The sequence below is a fragment of the Eurosta solidaginis genome, chromosome 2, assembly GCF_040869045.1.
Source record: "Eurosta solidaginis isolate ZX-2024a chromosome 2, ASM4086904v1, whole genome shotgun sequence".
NCBI classification, from domain to species: Eukaryota; Metazoa; Arthropoda; class Insecta; order Diptera; family Tephritidae; genus Eurosta; species Eurosta solidaginis.
The window spans coordinates 306,454,240-306,480,171 of record NC_090320.1 but is presented as its reverse complement, the minus strand read 5'-3'; the positions used below and the strand labels follow the sequence as shown (position 1 = coordinate 306,480,171).

The window sequence follows — 25,932 nt, the reverse complement described above, 5'->3', positions numbered from 1 at the left end:
ATATAGCAATGTCCTTTTGAAATAGGTAATGGTCCAACTATATCTAAATCGATGTGTTCAAATCTATTCTTGGGAATTTGAATTTTGACAAGAGGGGATTTTGTATGACGATAAACTTTAGACTTTTGACAATTAAGACACTCTTTTGACCAAATATTAATATCCTTATTCATATTAGGCCAATACTATTTTTTAACTATGAGCCGTCGTGTAGCTCTTGTACCCTGATGTGCTATTCTATGTAAAATATCAAATACTGTCTTTCGCAAATTACTCGGTACAAATGGCCTAGGAGTTTCTCCTGAAATTCCACCCCAAATATTAAAATTTAAAATGGGAATCAGATACAAGTTGATCTAACTCATCATCTTTTTGTTGTTTAGTTTGTAAAATTTTAAAATTCAGTTCTTAACCTCAAAAGCTCTAGATAGCGTATCTGCTAATTTTGTTAACTCATTAATATTGTCACAACTTGAGCTAGCCAAAATGGCATTTAAATTTTTGGGAATTTTTTCAACCAAATTCTCTTTAAAATATTTTCACTAAAATTTGAACCGGCCAGAGCTGTAAAAAGATTCAATCAATTGAGTGTGCATTCTCTCAACATTCTTTTAAAAATTTGTGATTTTTTGGTTGCATATTATAAGTCTCCATTCCTGAATGGCTTAAAATACTTTAACTCAAGGCTAAAGTGTGTGCGTTATTGAATGGTAAAATATAATTCAATATAGAGTGTGAATGTGTGAACCATTCCCAATCTTTTATGAATGTAAACTTGAAATGAATGCACACGTTTTTTCCATTCAGTACTAAATACTTTTTCTCCAAGGTTATTATACTCAGTTGAGCAGAGCTCACAGAGTATATTAACATTGATTGGATAACGGTGGGTTGTACAGGTATAAATGAATCGAGATAGATATAGACTTCCATATATCAAACTCATCAGTATCGAGCCAGTATTGAGCCATATCCGTCCGTCCGTCCGTTAACACGATAACTTGAGTAAATTTTGAGGTATCTTGATGAAATTTGGTATGTAGGTTCCTGGTCACTCATCTCAAATCGCTATTTAAAATGAACGAAATCGGACCATAACCACGCCCACTTTTTCGATATCGAAAACTTCGAAAAACCCAAAAAGTGCGATAATTCAAAACCCACGAAGGGTAAAGCGATGAAACTTGGTAGGTGAGTTGAACTTATGACCCAGAATAGAAAATTAATAAAATTTTGGACAATGGGCGTGGTACTGCCCACTTTTAGAAGAAGGTAATTTAAAATTTTTGCAAGCTGTAATGTGGCAGTCGTTGAAGAGATCATGATGAAATTTGGCAGGAACGTTACTCATATTACTATACGTGTGCTAATTAAAATTAGTAAAATCGGAGAACGACCACGCCCACTTAAAAAAAAAATTTTTTTTAAATCAAATTTTAACAAAAAAATTAATATCTTTACAGTATATAAGTAAATTATGTCAACATTCAACTCCAGTAATGATATGATGCAACAAAATACAAAAATAAAAGAAAATTCAAAATGGGCGTGGCTCCGCCCTTTTTCGTTTAATTTGTCTGGGATACTTTTAATGCCATAAGTCGAACAAAAATGTACCAATCCTTGTGACATTTGGTAGGTGCTTAGATTCTAGGATGACAACTATTTTCTGTGAAAAAGGGTGAAATCGGATGAAGGCACGCCCAGTTTTTATACACAGTTGACCGTCTGTCCTTCCGCTCGGCCGTTAACACGCTAAATTGAGCAAAAATCGATATATCTTTACTAAACTCAGTTCACGTACTTATCTCAACTCACTTTGTATTGGTATAAAAAATGGTCGAAATCCGACTATGACCACGCCCACTTTTTCGATATTGAAAATTACGAAAAATGCCATAATTCTCTACCAAATACGAAAAAAGGGTTGAAACATGGTAATTGGATTGGTTTATTGACGCAAAATATAACTATAGAAAAAAGCTTTGTAAAATGGGTGTGACACCTACCATATTAAGTACAAGAAAATGAAAAAGTTCTGCAGGGCGAAATCAAAAGCCCTTGGAATCTTGGCAGGAATACTGTCCGTGGTATTACATATATAAATAAAATAGCGGTACGCGACAGATGATGTTCTGGTCCACATTTTGGTCGATATCTCGAAAACGCCTTCACATATACAACTACCACCAATCCCTTTTAAAACCCTCATTAATACCTTTAATTTGATACCCATATCGTACAAACATATTATAGAGTCACCCCTAGTCCATCTTTATGGCGATATCTCGAAAAGCCGTCCACCTATAGAACTAAGGCCCACTCCGTTTTAAAATACTCATTAACACCTTTCATTTGATACCCATATCGTACAAACAAATTCTAGAGTCACCCCTGGTCCACCTTTATGGCGATATCTCGAAAGGGCGTCCACCTATAGAACTAAGGCCCACTCCCTTTTAAAATACTCATTAGCACCTTTCATTTGATAACCATATCGTAGAAACAAATTCTAGAGTCACCCTGGTCTACCTTTATGGCGATATCTCTAAAAGGCGTCCACCAATAGAACTAAGGCCCACTCCCTTTTAAAATACTCATTAACACCTTTCATTTGATACCCATATCGTACAAACAAATTCTAGAGTCACCCTGGTCCACCTTTATGGCGATATCTCTAAAAGGCGTCCACCAATAGAACTAAGGCCCACTCCCTTTTAAAATACTCATTAGCACTTTTCATTTGATAACCATATCGTAGAAACAAATTCTAGAGTCACCCTGGTCCACCTTTATGGCGATATCTCGAAATGGCGTCCACCTATAGAACTAAACCCTCCCTTTTAAAATACTCATTAACACCTTTCATTTGATACCCATATCATACAAACAAATTCTAGAGTCACCCTGGTCCACCTTTATGACGATATCTCTAAAAGGCGTCCACCAATAGAACTAAGGCCCACTCCCTTTTAAAATACTCATTAGCACCTTTCATTTGATAACCATATCGTAGAAACAAATTCTAGAGTCACCCTGGTCCACCTTTATGGCGATATCTCTAAAAGGCGTCCACCCATAGAACTAAGGCCCACTCCCTTTTAAAATACTCATTAACACCTTTCATTTGATACCCATATCGTACAAACAAATTCTAGAGTCACCCTGGTCCACCTTTATGGCGATATCTCGAAAAGGCGTCCACCAATAGAACTAAGGCACACTCCATTTTAAAATACTCATTAACACCTTTCATTTGATACCCATATCGTACAAACAAATTCTAGAGTCACCCTGGTCCACCTTTATGGCGATATCTCGAAAAGGCGTCCACCAATAGAACAAAGGCCCACTCCCTTTTAAAATACTCATTAACACCCTTCATTTGATACCCATATCGTACAAAAAAATTCTAGAGTCACCCCTGGTCCATCATTATGGCGATATCTCGAAAAGGCGTCCACCCATAGAACCAAGGCCCACTCCCTTTTAAAATACTCATTAGCATTTTCGTTTGATACCCATATTGTACAAAACAATTCTAGAGTCACCCCTGGTCCACCTTTATGGTGATATCTCGAAAAGGAATCCACCTATAGAACTAAGGCACACTCCCTTTTAAAATACTCATTAGCACCTTTCATTTGATAACCATATCGTAGAAACAAATTCTAGAGTCACCCTGGTCCACCTTTATGGCGATAGCTCGAAAAGGCGTCCACCAATAGAACTAAGGCACACTCCATTTTAAAATACTCATTAACACCTTTCATTTGATACCCATATCGTACAAACAAATTCTAGACTCACCCCTGGACCACCTTTATGGCGATATCTCGAAAAGGCGTCCACCTATAGAACTAAGGCCCACTCCCTTTTAAAATACTCATTAACACCCTTCATTTGATACCCATATCGTAGAAACAAATTCTAGTCACCCCTGGTCCACCTTTATGGCGATATCTCGAAAAGGCGTCCACCAATAGAACTAAGGCCCACTCCCTTTTAAAATACTCATTAGCACCTTTCATTTGATACCCATTTCGTACAAACAAATTCTAGAGTCACCCCTGGACCACCTTTATGGCGATATCTCGGAAAGGCGTCCAGCTATAGAACTAAGGCCCACTCCCTTTTAAAATACTCATTAACACCCTTCATTTGATACCCATATCGTAGAAACAAATTCTAGAGTCACACCTGGTCCACCTTTATGGCCATATCTCGTAAAGGCGTTCACCAATAGAACAAAGGCCCACTCCCTTTTAAAATACTCATTAACACCTTTCATTTGATACCCATATCGTACAAACAAATTCTAGAGTCACCCCTGGTCCACCTTTATGGTGATATCTCGAAAAGGCGTCCACCTATAGAACAAAGGCCCACTCCCTTTTAAAATACTCATTAACACCCTTCATTTGATACCCATATCGTACAAAAAAATTCTAGAGTCACCCCTGGTCCATCATTATGGCGATATCTCGAAAAGGCGTCCACCCATAGAACCAAGGCCCACTCCCTTTTAAAATACTCATTAGCATTTTCGTTTGATACCCATATTGTACAAAACAATTCTAGAGTCACCCCTGGTCCACCTTTATGGTGATATCTCGAAAAGGAATCCACCTATAGAACTAAGGCACACTCCCTTTTAAAATACTCATTAGCACCTTTCATTTGATAACCATATCGTAGAAACAAATTCTAGAGTCACCCTGGTCCACCTTTATGGCGATAGCTCTAAAAGGCGTCCACCAATAGAGCTAAGGTCCACTCCCTTTTAAAATACTCATTAGCACTTTTCATTTGATAAACATATCGTAGAAACATATTCCAGAGTCACCCCTGGTCCACCTTTATGGCGATATCTCGAAAGGGCGTCCATCTATAGAACTAAACCCTCCCTTTTAAAATACTCATTAACACCTTTCATTTGATACCCATATCGTAGAAACAAATTCTAGAGTCACCCCTGGTCCACCTTTATGGCGATATCTCGAAAAGGCGTCCACCAATAGAACTAAGGCACACTCCATTTTAAAATACTCATTAGCATCTTTCATTTGATACCCATATCGTACAAACAAATTCTAGACTCACCCCTGGACCACCTTTATGGCGATATCTCGAAAAGGCGTCCACCTATAGAACTAAGGCCCACTCCCTTTTAAAATACTCATTAACACCCTTCATTTGATACCCATATCGTAGAAACAAATTCTAGAGTCACCCCGTCCACCTTTATGGCGATATCTCGAAAAGGCGTCCACCAATAGAACTAAGGCACACTCCCTTTTAAAATACTCATTAACACCTTTCATTTGATACCCATATCGTACAAACAAATTCTAGAGTCACTCCTGGTCCGCCTTTATGGCGATATCTTGAAAAGGCGTCCACCTATAGAACTAAGGCCCACTTCCTTTTAAAATACTCATTAACACCCTTCATTTGATACCCATATCGTAGAAACAAATTCTAGAGTCACCCCTGGTCCACCATTATCGCGATATCTCGAAAAGGCGTCCACCAATAGAACTAAGGCCCACTCCCTTTTAAAATACTCATTAGCACCTTTCATTTGATACCCATATCGTACAAACAAATTCTAGAATCACCCCTGGACCACCTTTGTGGCGATATCTCGAAAAGGCGTCCACCTATAGAACAAAGGCCCACTCCCTTTTAAAATACTCATTAACACCCTTCATTTGATACCCATATCGTACAAAAAAATTCTAGAGTCACCTCTGGTCCATCATTATGGCGATATCTCGAAAAGGCGTCCACCCATAGAACTAAGGCCCACTCCCTTTTAAAATACTCATTAACACCCTTCATTTGATACCCATATCGTACAAAAAAATTCTAGAGTCACCCCTGGTCCATCATTATGGCGATATCTCGAAAAGGCGTCCACCCATAGAACTAAGGCCCACTCCCTTTTAAAATACTCATTAACACCCTTCATTTGATACCCATATCGTACAAAAAAATTCTAGAGTCACCCCTGGTCCACCTTTATGGTGATATCTCGAAAAGGAATCCACCTATAGAACTAAGGCCCACTCCCTTTTAAAATACTCATTAACACTTTTCATTTGATACCCATATCGTACAAACAAATTCTAGAGTCACCCCTGGTCCACCTTTATGGCGATATCTCGAAAAGGCGTCCACCTATAGAACTAAGGCCCACTCGCTTTTAAAATACTCATTAACACCCTTCATTTGATACCCATATCGTACAAAAAAATTCTAGAGTCACCCCTGGTCCATCATTATGGCGATATCTCGAAAAGGCGTCCACCCATAGAACTAAGGCCCACTCCCTTTTAAAATACTCATTAACACCCTTCATTTGATACCCATATCGTACAAAAAAATTCTAGAGTCACCCTTGGTCCACCTTTATGGTGATATCTCGAAAAGGCGTCCACCTATAGAACTAAGGCCCACTCCCTTTTAAGATACTCATTAACACCTTTCCTTTGATATTCATATCGTACAAACAAATTCTAGAGTCAGCCCTGGTCCACCTTTATGGCGATATCCTTAAATGGCGTCCACCTATGGAACTATGGCCCACTTCCTCTTAAAATACTCTTTAATACCTTCCATTTCATACACATGTCATACAAACACATTCCAGGGTTACCCTAGGTTCATTTTCCTACATGGTGATTTTCCCTTATTTTGTCTCCATAGCTCTCAACTGAGTATGTAATGTTGGGTTACCCCCGAACTTAGCCTTCCTTACTTGTTTTTTTGTTTACTTTCATTGCCATCAGATACATATTGTCACGGATATTAGCATCACTAAATTATCCCATCACTAAGGCGATGCTAAGGCCATGCCAAGCAGTATTTACGTTAATAATCAAATCAAGTATACACATATATAAGGCAGCCCAGAGAGATGTCACACACAGATGCATTTACTTATATGCCTATGTGCGCGCGAGAGACTGTAAACTACAAACATTCACATCAATAATTCAATCTTTATGTATCTACATAAACGAATAAATAATTGCCTCTACACATATGTACGTATACGAGCAGCGGAGCGGCAATGCACAAACACATGCATATATCTTATCTGAGTTGTCACAAGAGTGAGCAATAATTTGTGCACGTAGTTGTGGCTGGCGATTTTGTAGCCGAAACAACTAGTAAGTTCTGGAAATCGAAGAGCCTAGAAGTATGCAGCGTAAACTATAAAAGCGGCGCCAGCGAGTAAGAAGTAATTCAGTTTGATTTGAGTTGTCAAGCAGCTTGATTAAGACGATATCTAGCGAGCAATAGCAGTGTTATTTTGAATAGTAGAGCTTCATTGAGCTATCAATCAGTGTGGTTATTAAGCAAGCTATACGTTGCACAGTTTGTTATTGTGAAGTACTTTAATAAAGGCCACTTTGCATTATTACAAATTGGAGTTATTTATTCAACAGTTTAGTGATTCGAACTTAGCAGAGGATTGCAAATAAGAGGATTTGCAAGCAAATTCGTTACAATTGGTGTCAGAAGAGGAATTGTTGAATAAATTCCGAAGATTGGGAATACAACTTGGACATGGCAAAGTTCAGTGAATTGAAGATCCAGCAACTGAAAAAGGAGTTGGAAAACCGTGGATTAAATACAACTGGCAATAAGATCGAACTTCAAGCACGGCTACGAGAGGTAATGGAGTCGCAAGGAATTGATGTGGACGAGTTTGTCTTTTATCCTGATGGGGACGAAACAACAACAAAAATGGAAGAGAAAAACGAAACATCGCAGACAGTTACGAGCACAGACTTGAACATGATATTGGCTGCAATAACTGCTCAAACATCGACAGTGGCATCTCAGCTGGAATCGCAGGAGACACGTTTAACATCCAAGATGGAAGAACAGAAAACGTATATGTCATCTCAACTAGAAGAACAGAAAACGTATATGTCATCTCAACTAGAAGAACAGAAAACGTATATGTCATCTCAACTAGAAGAACAGAAAACGTATATGTCATCACAGATGGAATCCCAAGAGACACGTATAACATCAAAGATTGAAGCACAAGAAACGCGTATTTCGGAAATGTCAGCACAAATTTCAGCACAGATATCATCTCAGATCTCCACACAACTAGAAGAGCAGGAAGCCCGTATATCATCTAAACTGGAAGCGCATATGGAAGAAAAACTAACCCAGTTTCATGAAGGCTTCAGTGGTCGACAGGATAAAATCGAGGCCGAGGTGGATGCTTTGAGAGGACGTATCGAGCAGTTACAACTAAATCGTCCAGCAGTTTCAGCGAGTAATCCAAAGGTAAAAACACCATCCTTTGACGGTTCTGTTCCTTTCCAGGTCTTTAAGCTACAGTTTGAGAAGACCGCAGCAGTGAACAACTGGAATGTGGAAGATAAAGTTGCAGCTCTGTTCGTGGCATTGAAAGGGCCAGCAGCCGAAATCCTACAGACGATTCCCGAAGGAGAGCGGAACAACTATGAAGCATTGATGGCTGCTGTAGAACGACGTTACGGAAGCGAGCATAGAAAACAGATATTCCAAATTGAGTTGCAAAACCGCTACCAAAAAGCAAATGAGACATTGCAGGAGTTTGCTTCAGATGTTGAAAGGTTGGCTCATCTCGCAAATGCGGACGCACCCGTGGAATACACCGAGAGGGTAAAAATCCAGAGTTTTATAAATGGCATACGAGACGTGGAAACGAAGCGAGCTACATACGCGAACCCAAAACTGACATTTGCTGAAACGGTATCACATGCATTGACTCAGGAAACTGCCGCCCTATTGAGTAAACCAGCATATAAGGCTCATCGTGTAGAAGTAGAAAGGCCAGAATGGGTAGACACAATTTTGGAAGCACTGAAGGGATCACAACAGAAAAATGCCGGAGTTATTAAATGTTTCAAGTGCGGCAACCCAGGTCATATTGCACGACATTGCAGCACCGGTGCCAATAGCTCCAACAATGTGGGTGGCCGTAAACGCAGAGCTGAAGGAGATGAGCAAATCTCCAAATCCACTCAATCGTTAAACTAAAGCGAGTCAGCCGCAAGGGGCGACAGCTGGCTCCCTCAATTGAATGCCCCATAATCTCTATCTCACAAATTGGAAGAAGGTCAAACAATCTTACGGTCGGAGGACATGTGGATGGAAAGAAACGTTTACTGACTGTAGATACGGGTGCATCTCATTCCATCATTCGAGCGGATTTAGTCAACAAGGAGATAACACCATTGCATGGAGCAAGATTGCGTACAGCCACTGGAGAAAACAGCACGGTTCTAGGAAAAGTATCATGTGAAGTCGCAATTGGGAACGCCACGGTAGTACACAATTTTATAGTGGCAGAGATTGTTGACGAAATCATAATTGGAGTGGACTTCTTAATCGACCAGGGCATCAAGATCGACATGCAAAGCAAGACGATGCGATATAAGAACATGGATGTATCACTTAATTTCGGCTACGAGAGAGGCTACAGCAGTAAACGAGTGCTGGTAGAAGAGAGTCAGCGAATACCACCAAAATCCGAAGCAGTCATCTGGGCAAAGGTTGATGGAGATTGTGGGACAAACAAATTGTGGGTTGTCGAAGCAGCAAACAAATCAGCACTGAACATACTTGTAGGAAAAACCCTGGCTATGACAAAACAAGATGGACGTATTCCGGTAAGAGTACTCAATGAGTTCAATTCACCACTCAAACTGACTAAAGGAGCTATTTTGGGAAGATGCCAAGAGGCTGAAGTAGTTATTAACTGTGAACAGCTCCAGGAACACGTTTCAGCTAGTAATACTAATCTTTCAAATGACATCACGGCATGGACGCAGGGGCTAGGGGAAGCATATCAGAGTAAGGCAAAGCAACTGCTCCTAAAATACGCGAACATATTTGACCAGGATGGTTCTAAACCAGGCCGCACCAACGTTGTGAAACATCAAATTGACACTGGAGATGCGAGGCCGATCCGTCAAGCTCCACGTAGTGTTCCACTGGCGAAGCGGGAAGTTGTGAGTCAAATTATACAAGAAATGAGCGACAGCGGCGTCATCGAACCATCAGCTAGTCCCTGGAGCTCACCGGTAGTACTTGTAAAGAAAAAGGATGGAAAAATGAGGTTTTGCGTGGACTACCGGAAGTTGAATGACGTTACGAAAAAGGATAGCTACCCATTGCCAAGAATTGACGACACTCTGGACTCGCTCTCTGGTACGAAATGGTTTTCCACACTGGACTTGAAAAGCGGCTACTGGCAAGTGGAGGTAAATGAGGAAGACAAAGAGAAAACAGCCTTCAGCGTCGGAGATGGTCTTTGGCAATTTACAGTAATGCCCTTTGGACTATGTAATGCACCAGCTACTTTCGAGAGACTCATGGATCAGGTATTGAAAGGACTACATTGGAAAACATGCTTGGTGTACCTGGACGACATCATCGTATTGGGCAAGAATTTCGATGAACATCTTAAGAACTTGGAGGAAGTTTTCCAAAGAATAGCTGGCGCTGGTCTGAAGTTAAGTCCCAAAAAGTGTGCGCTGTTTAAAAAGGAAGTAAATTATTTGGGTCACAAGGTAACGACAGAGGGCATATGCACTGCGAACGAAAAGATAGAGGCTGTAAAGGATTGGCCAAGACCACAGAACCTACATGAATTAAGAAGTTTCCTTGGGCTGTGCACATATTACCGCCGATTTGTACAAAATTTTTCCAGCGTAGCCCATAGCCTCCATGAGCTCACAAGAAAAAATAAAGCTTTTGAATGGAAGAAGGAGCAAGAAGTGGCTTTCCAAACATTGAAGGAGTGTTTGTGCACTGCCCCAATGTTAGCATATCCGATTCCAGGAGCAACATTTATTCTAGATACAGATGCGAGTGGATATGCTATAGGAGGCGTTTTATCACAACTGGTCGATGGACAGGAGAAGGTAGTTGCATATTACAGCCGTTCGATTGGAAAACCAGAGAGGAACTACTGCGTTACGCGGAGAGAGCTGTTGGCATTGGTAGAGTGCGTTAAACATTTTCACAAATACCTCTACGGCCAGCGATTCCGTGTCAGGACAGATCACGCAGCTTTAAAATGGCTACTGCAGTTCCGTAATCCGGAAGGACAATTGGCACGGTGGATCGAGCGACTACAAAGCTATAACTTTTCCATTGAGCATCGAAAAGGTAGTACCCATGGAAATGCCGATGCAATGTCACGAAGACCATGTAGTTTGGAATGCAAGCACTGTTCAAAAGCCGAGGCTAAAGAAGAAATTATAGACGTCCGGCTAATGACTATAACATGTACAGATGAATGGGACAAGGAACAGCTAAGAAAGTGCCAGCTAGAAGATGCAGATCTGTCACGTGTTATGCAAGGTCTCGAACGAAATGAAAGACCAAACAGAGAAGAGATGTCAGCAGAGAGTCCCATTGCGAAGTCATATTGGGCACAGTGGAACAGTTTAGAATTGATATCCGGTTGCCTTCATCGAGTATGGGAGAGTGAGGATGGTAAATACAATAATAAACTGATTGTTGTTCCCAGAAAGAGGATTCCTGATGTGCTCAGCGAGCTGCATAATGGTCCAAGCAGAGGTCATCTTGGAATCACGAAGACGCTCGAGAAGATTAAACAGAAATTCTATTGGGTTGGTTGCCGTCAGTCGGTCACTGAGTGGATTGCGAACTGCGAGGTTTGCAGCAGAGCGAAAGGGCCCAGAACACGAAGTCATGGCCAGATGAAGCAATATAACTCAGGCGCGCCATTTGAAAGGATCGCCATGGATGTCGCAGGTCCATTTCCTACTAGCAACCGCGGAAACAAATACGTACTGGTGGTTATGGATTATTTCAGTAAATGGCCAGAGGTATACCCAATCCCAAACCAAGAAGCAGAAACAGTAGCAGAAGTGGTTAAAAACGAATGGGTTGCAAGGTATGGTGTACCAATGGAGTTACATTCTGACCAAGGCAGGAATTTTGAATCAGCTGTGTTCCAAGAAATGTGCAAGAAGCTGGGCATTCGGAAAACACGGACAACTGCATTGCATCCTCAGTCCGATGGTATGGTGGAATGTTTCAATAGAACATTGGAGGAGCATTTAAGGAAAGTAGTAGACAAGTACCATAAGGACTGGGATACACACATATCATTATTCTTGATGGCCTACCGATCGGCAGTACATGACACAACGGGCCGAACTCCCGCAAAGGTAATTTTTGGCAATGACCTTCGACTGCCAGCTGATTTGAAGTATGGGATAGATGTCGATGCGGAGAGGAATGTCAAGAAATCCACTGGTGTTTTGGAAGAAGAGCTGAGAGAGATACACAATCTGGTAAGGCAACGAGCAAAGATTATGAGTGACAAGATGAAAGCAAGGTACGATAAAGCAATTAATTCGGAAGGGTTTCAGGAAGGAGATTTGGTGCTGCTATACAACCCACAACGAAAAAAAGGTTTGTCCCCAAAATTGCAGTGTAACTGGGAAGGTCCATACAAAGTTGTAAAACGAATCAACGATGTAGTGTACCGCATACAAACCATCGGTAAACCACGAACCAAAATGAAGGTGGTCCATTTGGAAAGGCTAGCAACGTTTAGATCGAGAGATTTGTCTGATCGGGACGATCAGACTTAGGTGGAGGGCAGTGTCACGGATATTAGCATCACTAAATTATCCCATCACTAAGGCGATGCTAAGGCCATGCCAAGCAGTATTTACGTTAATAATCAAATCAAGTATACACATATATAAGGCAGCCCAGAGAGATGTCACACACAGATGCATTTACTTATATGCCTATGTGCGCGCGAGAGACTGTAAACTACAAACATTCACATCAATAATTCAATCTTTATGTATCTACATAAACGAATAAATAATTGCCTCTACACATATGTACGTATACGAGCAGCGGAGCGGCAATGCACAAACACATGCATATATCTTATCTGAGTTGTCACAAGAGTGAGCAATAATTTGTGCACGTAGTTGTGGCTGGCGATTTTGTAGCCGAAACAACTAGTAAGTTCTGGAAATCGAAGAGCCTAGAAGTATGCAGCGTAAACTATAAAAGCGGCGCCAGCGAGTAAGAAGTAATTCAGTTTGATTTGAGTTGTCAAGCAGTTTGATTAAGACGATATCTAGCGAGCAATAGCAGTGTTATTTTGAATAGTAGAGCTTCATTGAGCTATCAATCAGTGTGGTTATTAAGCAAGCTATACGTTGCACAGTTTGTTATTGTGAAGTACTTTAATAAAGGCCACTTTGCATTATTACAAATTGGAGTTATTTATTCAACAGTTTAGTGATTCGAACTTAGCAGAGGATTGCAAATAAGAGGATTTGCAAGCAAATTCGTTACAATATGTTAAATCAATTTAGGAGTTGGGTGCAAAAAAGGCGTAAAATTGGTCAATAGGAAAATTAGCCCCTTCTAATTATTCAAGTAGTTTAATATTTAAGAAATCATGAGCTTAACACCGGCTTATAATTATTGAATATCAATTATTATGTTTCTTTAAGAGAAACTGAAAAGAAAGAAACATTTACTAGTATATTGCTATGGTACCATTTCGAAAACAAACAAACAAGTAGTTCATTATAAACCAGGAAAGTCTTAAATCATCTTCATTGTGTCCGAACATAAGACATATAAGAAATAGTACTTCATAGCAGATTTTGTATACTTCGTAATTGGGTTGATTCTGGGTTCTTTAATTAATCGTGTGAGATCAAACAATTTTAGGCTCTTGTGAGTTGATTGGTTTCCTTTTTAGGTAAATCTCGCGGATAACTCGCTTACATAAAACCACAGGGCTCTTGATTATATAAAGTATTCCAAAGACATGAGCATATAGACGAATTTGGCTGAAACTTCGCAAAGACAATCTATTGCTTTCTATGCTATATGTCAAAATGTCCTACTTATTTTGCTATTGTTGTAAAATGGATTTTGTGAATGAACACATTGTGCATTGACCAAATAGAGTAAATTGTGGATATTTTTTGTCGATAATATAACAAAACAGATACTTGATTTTAAGTCGTTTAAATACATCAGAGTGCATAGGTCTATCAGCGATTTCGTTGGAGCTTTCTAGTTCCGAGAATTTCGATAAACATATATCTATTTCCATGGCATCGTCCTACGGCGATTCAGGCTGTTTCTATTCGCCTGATTCACCTTCCCCGTTTTCCTTCATCTGTTCCACAAAAAAAAAATGTTCCATTGGGAGAAACTCTCGGCATTGGTAAAAGATTGAAATTGTTTTGGTTGAATTCAATCTTACTTGAGCAGATTTGTATTCAAAGTTAATTTCGTTGCTATCAAAAAGGCTACAACTACCTATAGAGCCTACTTTAAATGACTGTGATTACAAACAATTGTGTTTAGAAGAATATTTTTCTTACAAAATAGTATATTGCTATTGCAATTTGCATACTCACAAACCAGTATAGATACAATATTTGACCATATACCGCTAGGAAGAATATATGGAGGAACTTAACAGCTTTTATAATGTATTGGCTTTTCTTCAATTATTTAGTCACCAATTGAGAACGTGCGAATGTAGGCTAGTACTTTTTAATGCAAGCCTTTTATATGACACCTTGGCAACACTTATTTAGAACGATGACAATTTTCGGAACAGGGATGTTGAAATATTTGTCATTTGCTTTTTTTATTATTAAATTTTTAGCAAAATTTCAATAGGAATATTTTTCCAGTTAATTTTTCGTTCTTTATTATCATTTAAATATGGAAAAAACTGATCATCACTGACAATAATTAAATTTTTGTGTTGATATTTTGAAGTTGCTTTAATTAAATGCAACCATGTGATATTTGAGAGGGTTTTGTGCATGTACGAGATTTTTCATAATTGATTGGTACTAGAAAAGTGTGTGCACACGCAGCAAAGGCTGCATTCATTTGAATGCGTATTCTGTGTTGAAAAATGTTTGTGTTTCATTCAATTCCTTCATTCTTTCTTCGAATGAGTTCAGGAGTGCAGTCTTTTTTTCCACTACTGAATGAAGAATGGATTGATTTTTAAGCCACATTCCTTAGCAAGGCATTCTTAAATCAATGATTTAAAATTTCAAATGATTGCACAGTTTTACAGCTCTGGAACCAGCTAATAAAATTAATGACCGATAAAACTCAGAGGGCTTTGGATCACCCATTTCTGAATCATTTAAAATTTTGTCTAGTTTTGAATTTTCACTAAGTGAATGTTTTTCTATCAAAACTTTTTTAAGTTCACTAAACTTGTTAGTGAGGGGAGGATTTTGGATAAAATCTAAAATTGTTACTATTACTTCTTGTGGAAGTACTGTTATAATGTGTTCGTATTAGGTATTCTCTTGTGTTATATTTTTGGTACTAAATTGTGTTTCAGCATGTATAAACTACGCTTCTGGACAACTAGTCCAAAATTGTGGAAGTTTGACTGAAGTTGCTGAAATTTCATTTTGATTATAATTATCATACTGATTTGTAATATTTTGTTGTAAAGTGTCATTTGGTATATTTATAAATGGATCATTTAAATTATTAGAAAGTGTAGATGTTTGTGTATTATGTTGTGGTGAACGAAACATATTGAATTAAATAACAAGAGAGTTCACTAACAAAACAGTAAAATAAGCTAGTAAATCTATAAAAAAGGAGTTTAAAATAATAATAATAATAATATATCTATATTTTAACATACATACATAAAAGATGATATTATTATTCAAATACTTGCGGATATTTATTTTGTTGTCGTAACTGATATTTATGCAATGGCTTTTGATGGTGTTGTGTTTGTAGTTGTTGCTGTTGCTGCTGCTTCCAGCTCTTTTTGGTTGATATTTGTTTAATGATTGCTGCTTTTATTGTAGTTTTTGTATACGCTCTGATAAGTGTTTTTGTTTAGTTGTTCCACTTTCCTCACGCTGCGTTTCTACACACCAACAGACTTCAAAATAATACGTCGTAGAGTTGCAGCACAAATAGCACCGATAATAGGCAGCGTTGGGTGACACACCTCCCGCAAAGACTTTGTTATCTGTTGTTGTTTTTTGTTTTTTTTACGCTCACGCTGAAACGTTATCGCTTAATTATCTGTCTGTGGACCTCAACGCTATCAGATTGACTTTGTCAGCCAGACACTGACAATACTAAATATAAATTTTTTTAATTTACGTATCTGATTTGATGTTTCATTGATCTTTAGTCTATATATGAACCGATATTGTGGTGAGATCTCTGTTTGTTTTACCAGTTTTTTATGTATATGCTTGTAATATATTAATTTTCTGTGGATGGTTATATTTTTGAGTGGATTATTAATAACCATTTAACCACAATTCCTTTGGTCAGCTGATGAAGATGTCAACCCAGTACTTGTAGCGTTAATTTAATTGAAAAGCAAGTAGCGTACGAATTGCAAATTGATGTCTACCTTCTCTCACTACTTATATGTATATATAATATGTAGCTTCACACAATACTAAACAAATGTTTCCAACTGACAAATACAGGAAACCCCAGCAGAGGCCATTCTGTTTATAGATCAATAACCAATAGTTCCAGCGACTTGATTTGCGTTACAATCTGATTGATTTGATTATGTCAGATTTTTATTTATCGTTGTTGTTATTGGCTTCACTTGCATATGTATTTACTTCTTCGCTTTCTACTTCTGTTAAATTGCAATTGGGTTAGAATTTATCACAAATCGTCAAATCGTTCAATATTTCATTTTTTTAAATTTAGTCAAATTGTCGACGTTTGGTTTGGGTTTCATCAAGTTGTTTCTACCGATTTTTTATTCTTTCGCTCATCAATTTCACATTATTTTTATATTCGTCCTTTCTTTTTGTTGGTTGATTGGAAGTAATTCCTTGGTTTGATACTTAATTGCATTAAGCTGTAAAATTTATTATGCGTAGAAATCAGCATTCAATATTGCGACACAAAGCTCCTGGCAGGATCGCCAGTGTGGAGATTGAAACCACGTTTTAATTTATAAAAACTTTAAACTATATTTTTCAATACGCCTACATGTATGCGTATGTTTTATTTAAAATTTTTCAAAATAATGAACATTTTTGAAAATTGAAAAATCAATATTGAAAATTAAAATATTGATAAAACATTTTAAAATTACAAAGTTCAAAGTAACTAAAATACAAAGTTAAATAAAAATAATAAGAACCCTACCGTATATAACAAAAATGCTTAAATATACAAATGAAATTCTTCAAGATTGCATTACCCACTAAGCTATTAAATCACACCTTCAAACTGATTGGAAATCTAGCAAATTAGCTTTTATGATATAAACATATACGGATCACTACGTCTACCAGCGCCACTTTCGAATTAAAGTATATACATTAAACTCATCCAAACATACTCGCAATCCCGGGATAACTAGCACGTATAATAAACAAAAAGTAAAGGCATGTGAAGTGATCCCTAAACTTTTCCACAAACCTCAGACTCGAAAAAAAATACATACGAATATATTATTCAATTTAAATTTTTAGTAATAGTTGTTAGTAGTTAAACTTTTAATTATGTTTATTGAGGAACAACGAAAAGTACAGGGGCCTCATTATATCAATCGATTTAGAAAGAAGTTTCTTTCTTATTTGAAACGAAAAAATGTTGCAGATGCCGTTCGGAGTCGGCATAAAATCATGTAGGTCCCGTCCGGCCAATTTGTAGGGAAAATCAAGACGCAAATTGGAAGAGAAGGTCGGCCTTAGATCTCTTCGGAGGTTATCGCGCCTTACATTTATTTTATTTCTGTAATCTCTTCAAAAACTTCTTTTCCTTTAATTTGTTACAAAGCGCTGATTTGACACCAGTAATAGTAGTACCTAAGAAATAATGAATTGTAATCAAATAAAAGAGAAAATCATATAAAAAGTTGTAGTCTATCTTCATGTTGATAAAATACTTTTTGACTTTTTTTCAAGATTTATATCAAATAACAATGGCGTATGCTTATTGGAAGTCGGGGAAAATTGACGACCAATCCGTTTTTGATTTGTTCTTTCGAACGAATCCGTTTCATGGAGAATTCACCATTTTCGCGGGTTTGGAGGAATGTCTAAAGTTTTTGGATAGTTTTCATTATTCTGAAAGCGGTAAGTGATATGCAACTCGTACATACATACACACATACATATGTGTTTGGGTGTCCGTTATTTACAAACTTAAATCTCAAAACAAATTATATAGTATGATGGTACTTTTTACAAACAAACAAATTCTTAAAAATGTAAAAAGGTCAAGCTGGGAAATAACGGACACCCTAGGAATGAACATTTATTCTGTTTGTTTTTAATATTGAAATTATTTATTTTGGTTTTATCTCTTAGATATAGACTACCTCAGGCAGACATTACCCGAAGGTGTAGAAAATGAATTTTTTGATTACTTATCGAGATTGACAGCAAAAGATGTTACTTTATACGCCATTGATGAAGGCACAGTAGCGTTTCCAAGGTAATATGTCACTGCTAATTGATACGTATTAGCTGTTAGATGCTTCCATCAAAACTTGCAATAATTACTTGAAACCCAAATTTCTGGAAAAATGAGAACGTTTCGATATTCAGCCGAAACAGAAGCTAAGCCATAAGAAACAGTTTTTTCGCTTTAATTTTTTTCAATTTGCTTTTTTTTATATATTATGTTCCCAATTCTTCCCCATTCCAAGCCTTACGTTAACATAGTTAGTTAGATGGCAGTACATAATTCGGATTGTACATGGAATTAACAAAAAAAAAAAAAAATAAAATTTTTCGAAAGTGCATATGCCATTTTAAAAAGCCATACCTTTATGTAATAAATGTGAAAATAAAATGTTTTTGGATTCTGCTGTAAGTTAGAAACAAGTTTGTATGTTGACAATATGCATTTAATACTTGAATAAAAGAATTTATTTAAATTTAAAGAACCTGAAAAAAACTTCCCCACAAAAAAACTTTTCCGAGTATTCATACAAAATTGCGCCTCCAGGGAGATCTTAAGGCCACAGTAGAGGTGGACGGTTGTCGCAAGGGTGTTCGGTATACTGTGTTGATCCGGAAATAAACAAATCCTACAGGCTGCCAGATTACTGTAGCGTTTTCAAAGCGGAAATATTAGCCGTAACCAAAGCAGTAGAAACACTGGAAGAGAATAGGTTAAGCTGCAACCGTGTTAACTTTTATATTGACAGTAAAGCAGCAATTAAGGCAATAATCTCGCATAGCACAGCATCTTAATGCGTCTCAGAGTGTAAGCAGTCTCTGGAGAGAATCGGGACAGGGAGAAGCATACATCTATATTGGGTTGCAGGGCATATGGGAATAGATGGGAATAAAAAAGCAGGTGAACTAGCTAAAAAGGGCGCGTCCCTTGAAGCTTGCTCCGTAGACGTCCCAATTAGACTGGGCGAGATTATGCAAATGCGAGAGGTGTACATGACGGACCAAGCGGCAAAGGCGTGGGTTCAAGCGCGGGGCTGTAAAGTGTCGAAGATTATGTGTAGGTCTTACAAACTTAGAATAACAAAGTTGCTTCTATCATTAAAAAGAGAGGACTGTAGACTCATGACGGGTATTCTGACTGGACACTGCCTTCTGGCGTCACATGCCTTTAAATTAGGCTTGGTCAGTGATAGCAGATGTAAAAAGTGCGGGTTGGAGAAGGGAACAATCGAGCACGTTCTATGCTCGCGCCCTGCGCTTGCCAGGCTAAGACTCCAGCTATTAGGAGTGATACAGCTGTCAGATCTGGAAGCAGTAAGTGGCTGAAGCCCTAGGAAGCTACTAGTATTTACCAAGAGGACGGAGTTATTTTATAACATAGGTACTGGTTTTTCATAGGGTTTTCCAGTTTGGTCGTTAAAACAAACTTCTGGTAATACTACTGACTCAATTAGTCTATGTGAGGTCCTCATGTACCGGCCAGTTCAACCTAACTTAACCATTCATACAAATGTAAATTCATTGTTAAGCACTTGGTTATTCACGGAAAAGCATAGACTGATATAATAATCTCTCAAACATAAAGAGATTTCACAATTTTTTTTACTTTTCATCTGTTTTCTTGATCTTTTAGCGTAATAACGAGCTTTTTGCGGCCACCGTGGTGTGATGGTAGCGTGCTCCGCCTATCACACCGTATGCCCTGGGTTCAACTCCCGGGCAGAGCAACATCAAAAAATTTTAGAAATAAGATTTTTCAATTAGAAGAAAATTTTTCTAAGCGGGGTCGCTCCTCGGCAGTGTTTGGCAAGCACTCCGGGTGTATTTCTGCCATGAAAAGCTCTCAGTGAAAACTCATCTGCTTTGCAGATGCCGTTCGGAGTCGGCATAAAACATGTAGGTCCCGTCCGGCCAATTTGTAGGGAAAATCAAGAGGAGCACGACGCAAATTGGAAGAGAAGCTCGGCCTTAGATCTCTTCGGAGGTTATCGCGCCTTACATTTTTTTTTTTTTATTTAACGAGCTTTTTGATAATAATATGTGTAAACCATATGAGGAAATTGCATATTTAATCAACCTATTTATATTTATTTATATTTGCTATGTGATAGGATACCAATAATTAAACTAGAAGGACCCTTGATAATCGTACAGCTGCTGGAAACAACATTACTGACATTGGTCAATTATGCAAGGTATTAATTTACATATATTTCACGTATGTATGTAAGTTGGTATGAATGTCTAATTTTCTTTTTTTTACAGTCTAATGGCTACGAATGCGGCACGTTATCGCATGGTTGCTGGTAAGCATGTGAAATTGTTGGAATTCGGCTTACGGCGTGCTCAAGGACCCGATGGTGGGCTATCAGCGTCTAAATATTCATACACGGGTAATTCAAAAATCCTTTCTTATTTTGCATACGATAACTGTAAATCAACACATACATTAGGGTGGGTCGATTTGTATGGACGAAAGTTAACCGATATCGCGCCATCGATTTTTCGATAGAAGTTGGGCTCAGGAAAAAAAGTTCCACTACGCATACCCAAAAAAATAATTTTCGAGCCTGCGAAATTTCATTTTTTTCGACTTTGATTTTTAAGGTTTTTTTAATGACCTACTAAAAAAATTTTCATATACATATATACCCTGTCCGACCCAAAAATATCCGCTAAAAACGTTGTCGATAACAGTTTTTCAAATTAAAACTTGGTCATGAAAAAAACCTTAAAAATCAAAGTCGAAAAAATGAAATTTCGCAGGCTCGAAAATTATTTTTTTGGGTATGCGTAGTGGAACTTTTTTCCTGAGCCCAAATCCTATCGAAAAATCGATGGCGCGATATCGGTTAATAAATCGACCCAGTCTAATATCTATACATACATATGCATGCATATGCAGATATCCAAAAACTAATAACAAAATTTAAGAGTTGAAGGTTTTCAACAAAGTGTTGTATATGTTTTATTTACTTGGCACGTTGGCAAGATATCGTAAGCAAATCAATTAAAAAACGTTGCTATATTTCCATCACCTATGCAGAGGTGCCTCATTGATTTAAATGCTTTAACAATTTCTACAAAACAAAAGTTTTTACCAGCTACTAAATGATGTGCTTGCATGCAATCAAAGTTTGTGTGTATTTGACGAGGTATGAGTCAGATTTGTAGTAACACTTCCCCTTCCAAATACTTTATAGCAAGTAATGTATCTAAATATGTAATAGCTGTTAACTTATGTGCACATGTACATATGTTGGTACATATATGCGGCGCATTGTATGTATAAAAGCATTGCTCAAGGTAACAAACAACAAAAATTGCTTGGGAAATTCCCACCAAAAGCTAAGTTCTTAAAGTTCCTTGTGTGGCTAGTGAGTCTTCCCTGCGTACCGTTCCGTGCTGGGCTATTTTTTGTAGTTTATAACAGAAGAATAAGTATAGGCAAGGATCATTGAGAGTGTTACAACACTGGCTTGTAACTGCGTTACTAAAGAAGTTATCGACTAAAAGTTAACAAGTTCTAGGCCGCTGTATCATGTTAATAAGTTCGAATACATGCTTCATAATTAGTATTCATTAATTCATGTTGCTAAATATTTCATTTCATGCCTCTTAATACCGGTTGATAATAACTGTTTTTAGTTTTTTTACTAAGGCTATTCGCCACCGCAATCTCATGTTCATGATATGCTATTTCAGAGTTTGCCCGGGAATCCAACCCACAGAACTCGATTTTTAATTGCAGTAGATATGATAATTTTCAAAAACCTTACACCTATAATTTCTTCCACTAAATCTTATTGGGCTACAAAACTTCACTCTCAAGCAGTTTCCGAAAATTCCATTATACATTTTCAAAGTTATAGAAGATTGCTAAAGACATGTCTAAAACGTTTTTGAAATTTTTAAAAAATTTCCAAAATTTTTGTCTAACATGAACGATAATAAATAAGTGAAAAAACTATTAGATACAATTTTTCAATAAATGTACGTTGCTATATTTTTGTTCACATCTGCAATTGGAAATTATGTATCTAAGTACTGTATTTGGAAGCGCAATTTATTGTTTAATTGTAGGTTTTTTTTGTACAAACAATTGCCTAGAAGTTTTATTGTTTAAGAAAGTTTTAAACTTGTTGAGGACTTTCACATATGTATTAATTAAAATTGCTTGTTTACTATAGGTGGTTTTGATGGGACCTCCAACGTGTTGGCAGGAAAACTTTTCAACATACCCGTCAAGGGCACTCATGCTCATGCTTACATTACTTCATTTTCGGGCATAGGCGAATTAAAAACGCGTTTACTAAGGCACAAAACAACAGGTATGAATTTTTGCATAAAATCGCTCTTTTCTAATATTTAATATTATTTTAAATTTTTTAGGTACGACAGGTGATCTGCTGGATCATGCAGTTCGTCATCGACAAGCATTGTCTCAAGTGCTCGATGTATCTCAAGAGGAATCGAGTGAAGGAGAATTGGCAGCAATGGTATCTTACGCAATAGCATTCCCAGATGGGTTTATGGCGCTTGTCGATACGTATGATGTTAAGAGGTATTTCGCTTATAGGCAGATTCTCTCGGAACAACAATTTTTTTTATATATTTCTTAGTTTGGGTCTACACATAAATAAATACATACATGTATTAAAGTACTACTTTTAATTTTCGCTACTTACTTATCCTTGCCATCAAAATGGCATCATATAAGCTATTGAATTGGTTTTAACACATAGACGTTCATACGTATAAACAAGCCTACATATTCTTATGCAATCTACCTCCATATGTGTATACACACATTCCGTAAATGAAATTGCTTAAACTAGAGTAAATATATGTATGTATGCATATATGCAGGTAAAACTAAATACGTTTGTTAATAACTCTAAGGTGTTTGTTATAAATTGTGTAGCTGAATTAGTTTAGTGAACAATTATTATATATGCCAATATAATTGTATGTATTCAACAGCAAAATTCAATCACCAAAATTGAATAACGACAGTGAGTCAACAGAAAGTAAAGTTGCCCATTTAGATGGAAATAGCCGACAGCAGATGAGTAATGGACACATTGCCACCAAAAGTTTTCAAGTTAAAAACGACCATCAACCTGTAACAAATGGTACTTCAACCCAAGACGCCTTAGTCAGCAATAATACAATTGAATCCAATTTTGATTTGAGTATGAACAGGTCGCCCAACACAAATATCCAATGGAATTCAGATCAGCAATCATTAAATGGGCTCCAAGCGTCAACAAATTCCATTCAAGTTTTATGCTCATCTCCGCCAAATATCTACCTGCCAAAATATGTCGAGAAGTCATTCAGGTAAATCATTCATCGAGGGCGTTTTTAAACTAGGTTTGTGATTTATGCCTCAAATACAAATTCGTGCTAATTTTATGTATCTAAGAAAATAAGAATAAACCCATCTTTATAAGCAGATGTACCTAATCGATAGGTGTTTGTAATTTTCTTTGCTTGCCAATCTCTTAATGTCTTAAAGTAAGCAGAAAAAATTTCAGACATCACCGAAAATGTGTTTATAAACATAGTTACTAAATCTCGATATTAACAATATCATGTGTAAAAGTAATGAGATCATATACTTCCAATAATTTCAAACATTTTACCAAACATAAACATTTGTTTAAAGTTAAATTGTGTTGTAAAATGTCTTTTTTTTTGTTCCGAGGCCCCTCGATTAGATGGCTTTCTAATGAAAAACTGTTATCTAAATTTTTGATGTTATTTTGTCCGGGAGTTGAACCCAGGTGTCTCGGTGTGGTAGGCGGAAAAGGCTTCCTCATTACAGTACATTAAGTCAATTTATCTAAAAATTTTGTTAACTAAGACTTCCATGTACAAAAGAAGACCTGTCTCGAAATAAGTAGAACAATCATATGAAGTAGTGGGTGCCTAATCAAATCCGTCTGTCTGAATTCAATAAATTTTTTAAGCTGTTAAAAAAAAATAAGTTATTTTAAATCTATTTAATAGCTAAAAAAATATCATCTTCTTTGATAGCTTTAAAAAGAAATGAACTTCTGGGTTATCATTATAAGTGGCTTTCAAAGTTTCAACTTTCAAAAAGTGGTTTCAATACATCAGTTATAATTAATTGTCATTCAGGAAGAGTATTTAAGGACACACAAACCGAAAGCTACTTTATCCGCTCTTTAACTACTTACTCGCTTACTGTCAGCTTAATAATAGAACTAAAAATATGGTTGCTTTTTCGGTATAGTTTTTAGGTCATACATTTATTGTTGCAATGAGAAATCTATGATTTTACTGGATATACCTCGATGCCTGCAGTCTAAGTAACCAAATTTAGTTTAATTTGAATTTACGACTTGTTTTGCAGTTAAGAATATACTTAAAAAAATACCTACTGTAAGAAGTTATTGTACCGTGTAACTTCTACCTTCGATGGTTAATAAAACAGCAGAAACGTCCGGATTAATTATCTTAGTACTTTATTTTTCGGTCTTCAATCCAATAATGAACCGGAAGTCCACCATCTTCTCTTTCTTCCATTTTCTTTCCTTTACAGTGATGTATTTTTGCTTATTTTATTAATTAGTTGACATGGTTGCATTTATGATCTTACAGCTCGGCCAACCTGAAACTGTATCGACCTCGATACATTATCTTAATTTCTATTTTCACTGTCGTACATTTCTTAATCTAATACAATTCGCTATTTGTGTGCAGAGTTACAGCTCGGCCAATCTGACACTATAATCGACCTCGATACATTATAACTTAATTTCTAACAAATATTAGTCTGGTTCTACTGTGAAATATTTTCTTTGAAAACGGCTCACTAATGCCTTAAACTCATCAAGTGTTTTGGCCGGTAACAGTAGATGTGCATTTGGCAATACATTGCCTATGCCGTCTATTATGTAATCGATGATTTCTGTTTCGCATACGTTTGCCCGTTTTCCTATTGCCTGCATCAATCGAACGTAGCAATGTAATGACTCGCTCTTTTTGTCCCACTTGCGTCTTGCCAACATCTTATAAACTTCGTTCCTCTATATCGGCACGTCAAATTCCGTCGTAAGGACCTTTTTTAACTCGCCATAGCTTAAAGCTTTGGTGGTGGTAAGGAAAACTTTGGCTCTTCCCACCAGGCAGCGACGAAAAGCCAGCAATTTAAATCTTGAAGAAAATGTCCCACCGTCACTGGTATATCATCACCACTGAACTTGGGCATAGCATGCTCTATATGGGCAAAATCTAGTCTACGTTGCTGTTGTACCCCAGTACTAGCTCTTAACTCGTCGATTTCTTTCATTAATTCTAACATTTCCATACGTTTTCGTAGCGCCACCAGTTCGTCATCCACACTTATGGTCGTGGCTCTTACGTCAATTGGGGCAGAGTTTGATGGGGCGGCAGCAAAAACATCGTG

The 25,932-nt window shown here is 37.3% G+C and overlaps 1 protein-coding gene across 5 annotated transcripts in view; it reads left to right on the top strand.

The window, feature by feature from the left end:
- The window catches only part of Naprt (nicotinate phosphoribosyltransferase), a 56,449-nt gene that overhangs the window by 17,120 nt on the left and 13,397 nt on the right, over nucleotides 1-25,932 (top strand). For 3 of the 5 annotated variants that reach the window (XM_067768934.1, XM_067768937.1, XM_067768935.1), the window contains exons 3-9: nucleotides 17,994-18,164; nucleotides 18,399-18,525; nucleotides 20,606-20,689; nucleotides 20,760-20,887; nucleotides 22,685-22,825; nucleotides 22,887-23,058; nucleotides 23,478-23,837. In XM_067768934.1, the coding sequence (XP_067625035.1) occupies nucleotides 17,994-18,164; nucleotides 18,399-18,525; nucleotides 20,606-20,689; nucleotides 20,760-20,887; nucleotides 22,685-22,825; nucleotides 22,887-23,058; nucleotides 23,478-23,837 (1,183 nt within the window). The remainder of the gene's footprint in view (nucleotides 1-17,993; nucleotides 18,165-18,398; nucleotides 18,526-20,605; nucleotides 20,690-20,759; nucleotides 20,888-22,684; nucleotides 22,826-22,886; nucleotides 23,059-23,477; nucleotides 23,838-25,932) is intronic. The other 2 variants (XM_067768938.1, XM_067768939.1) reach the window with 2 other exon arrangements.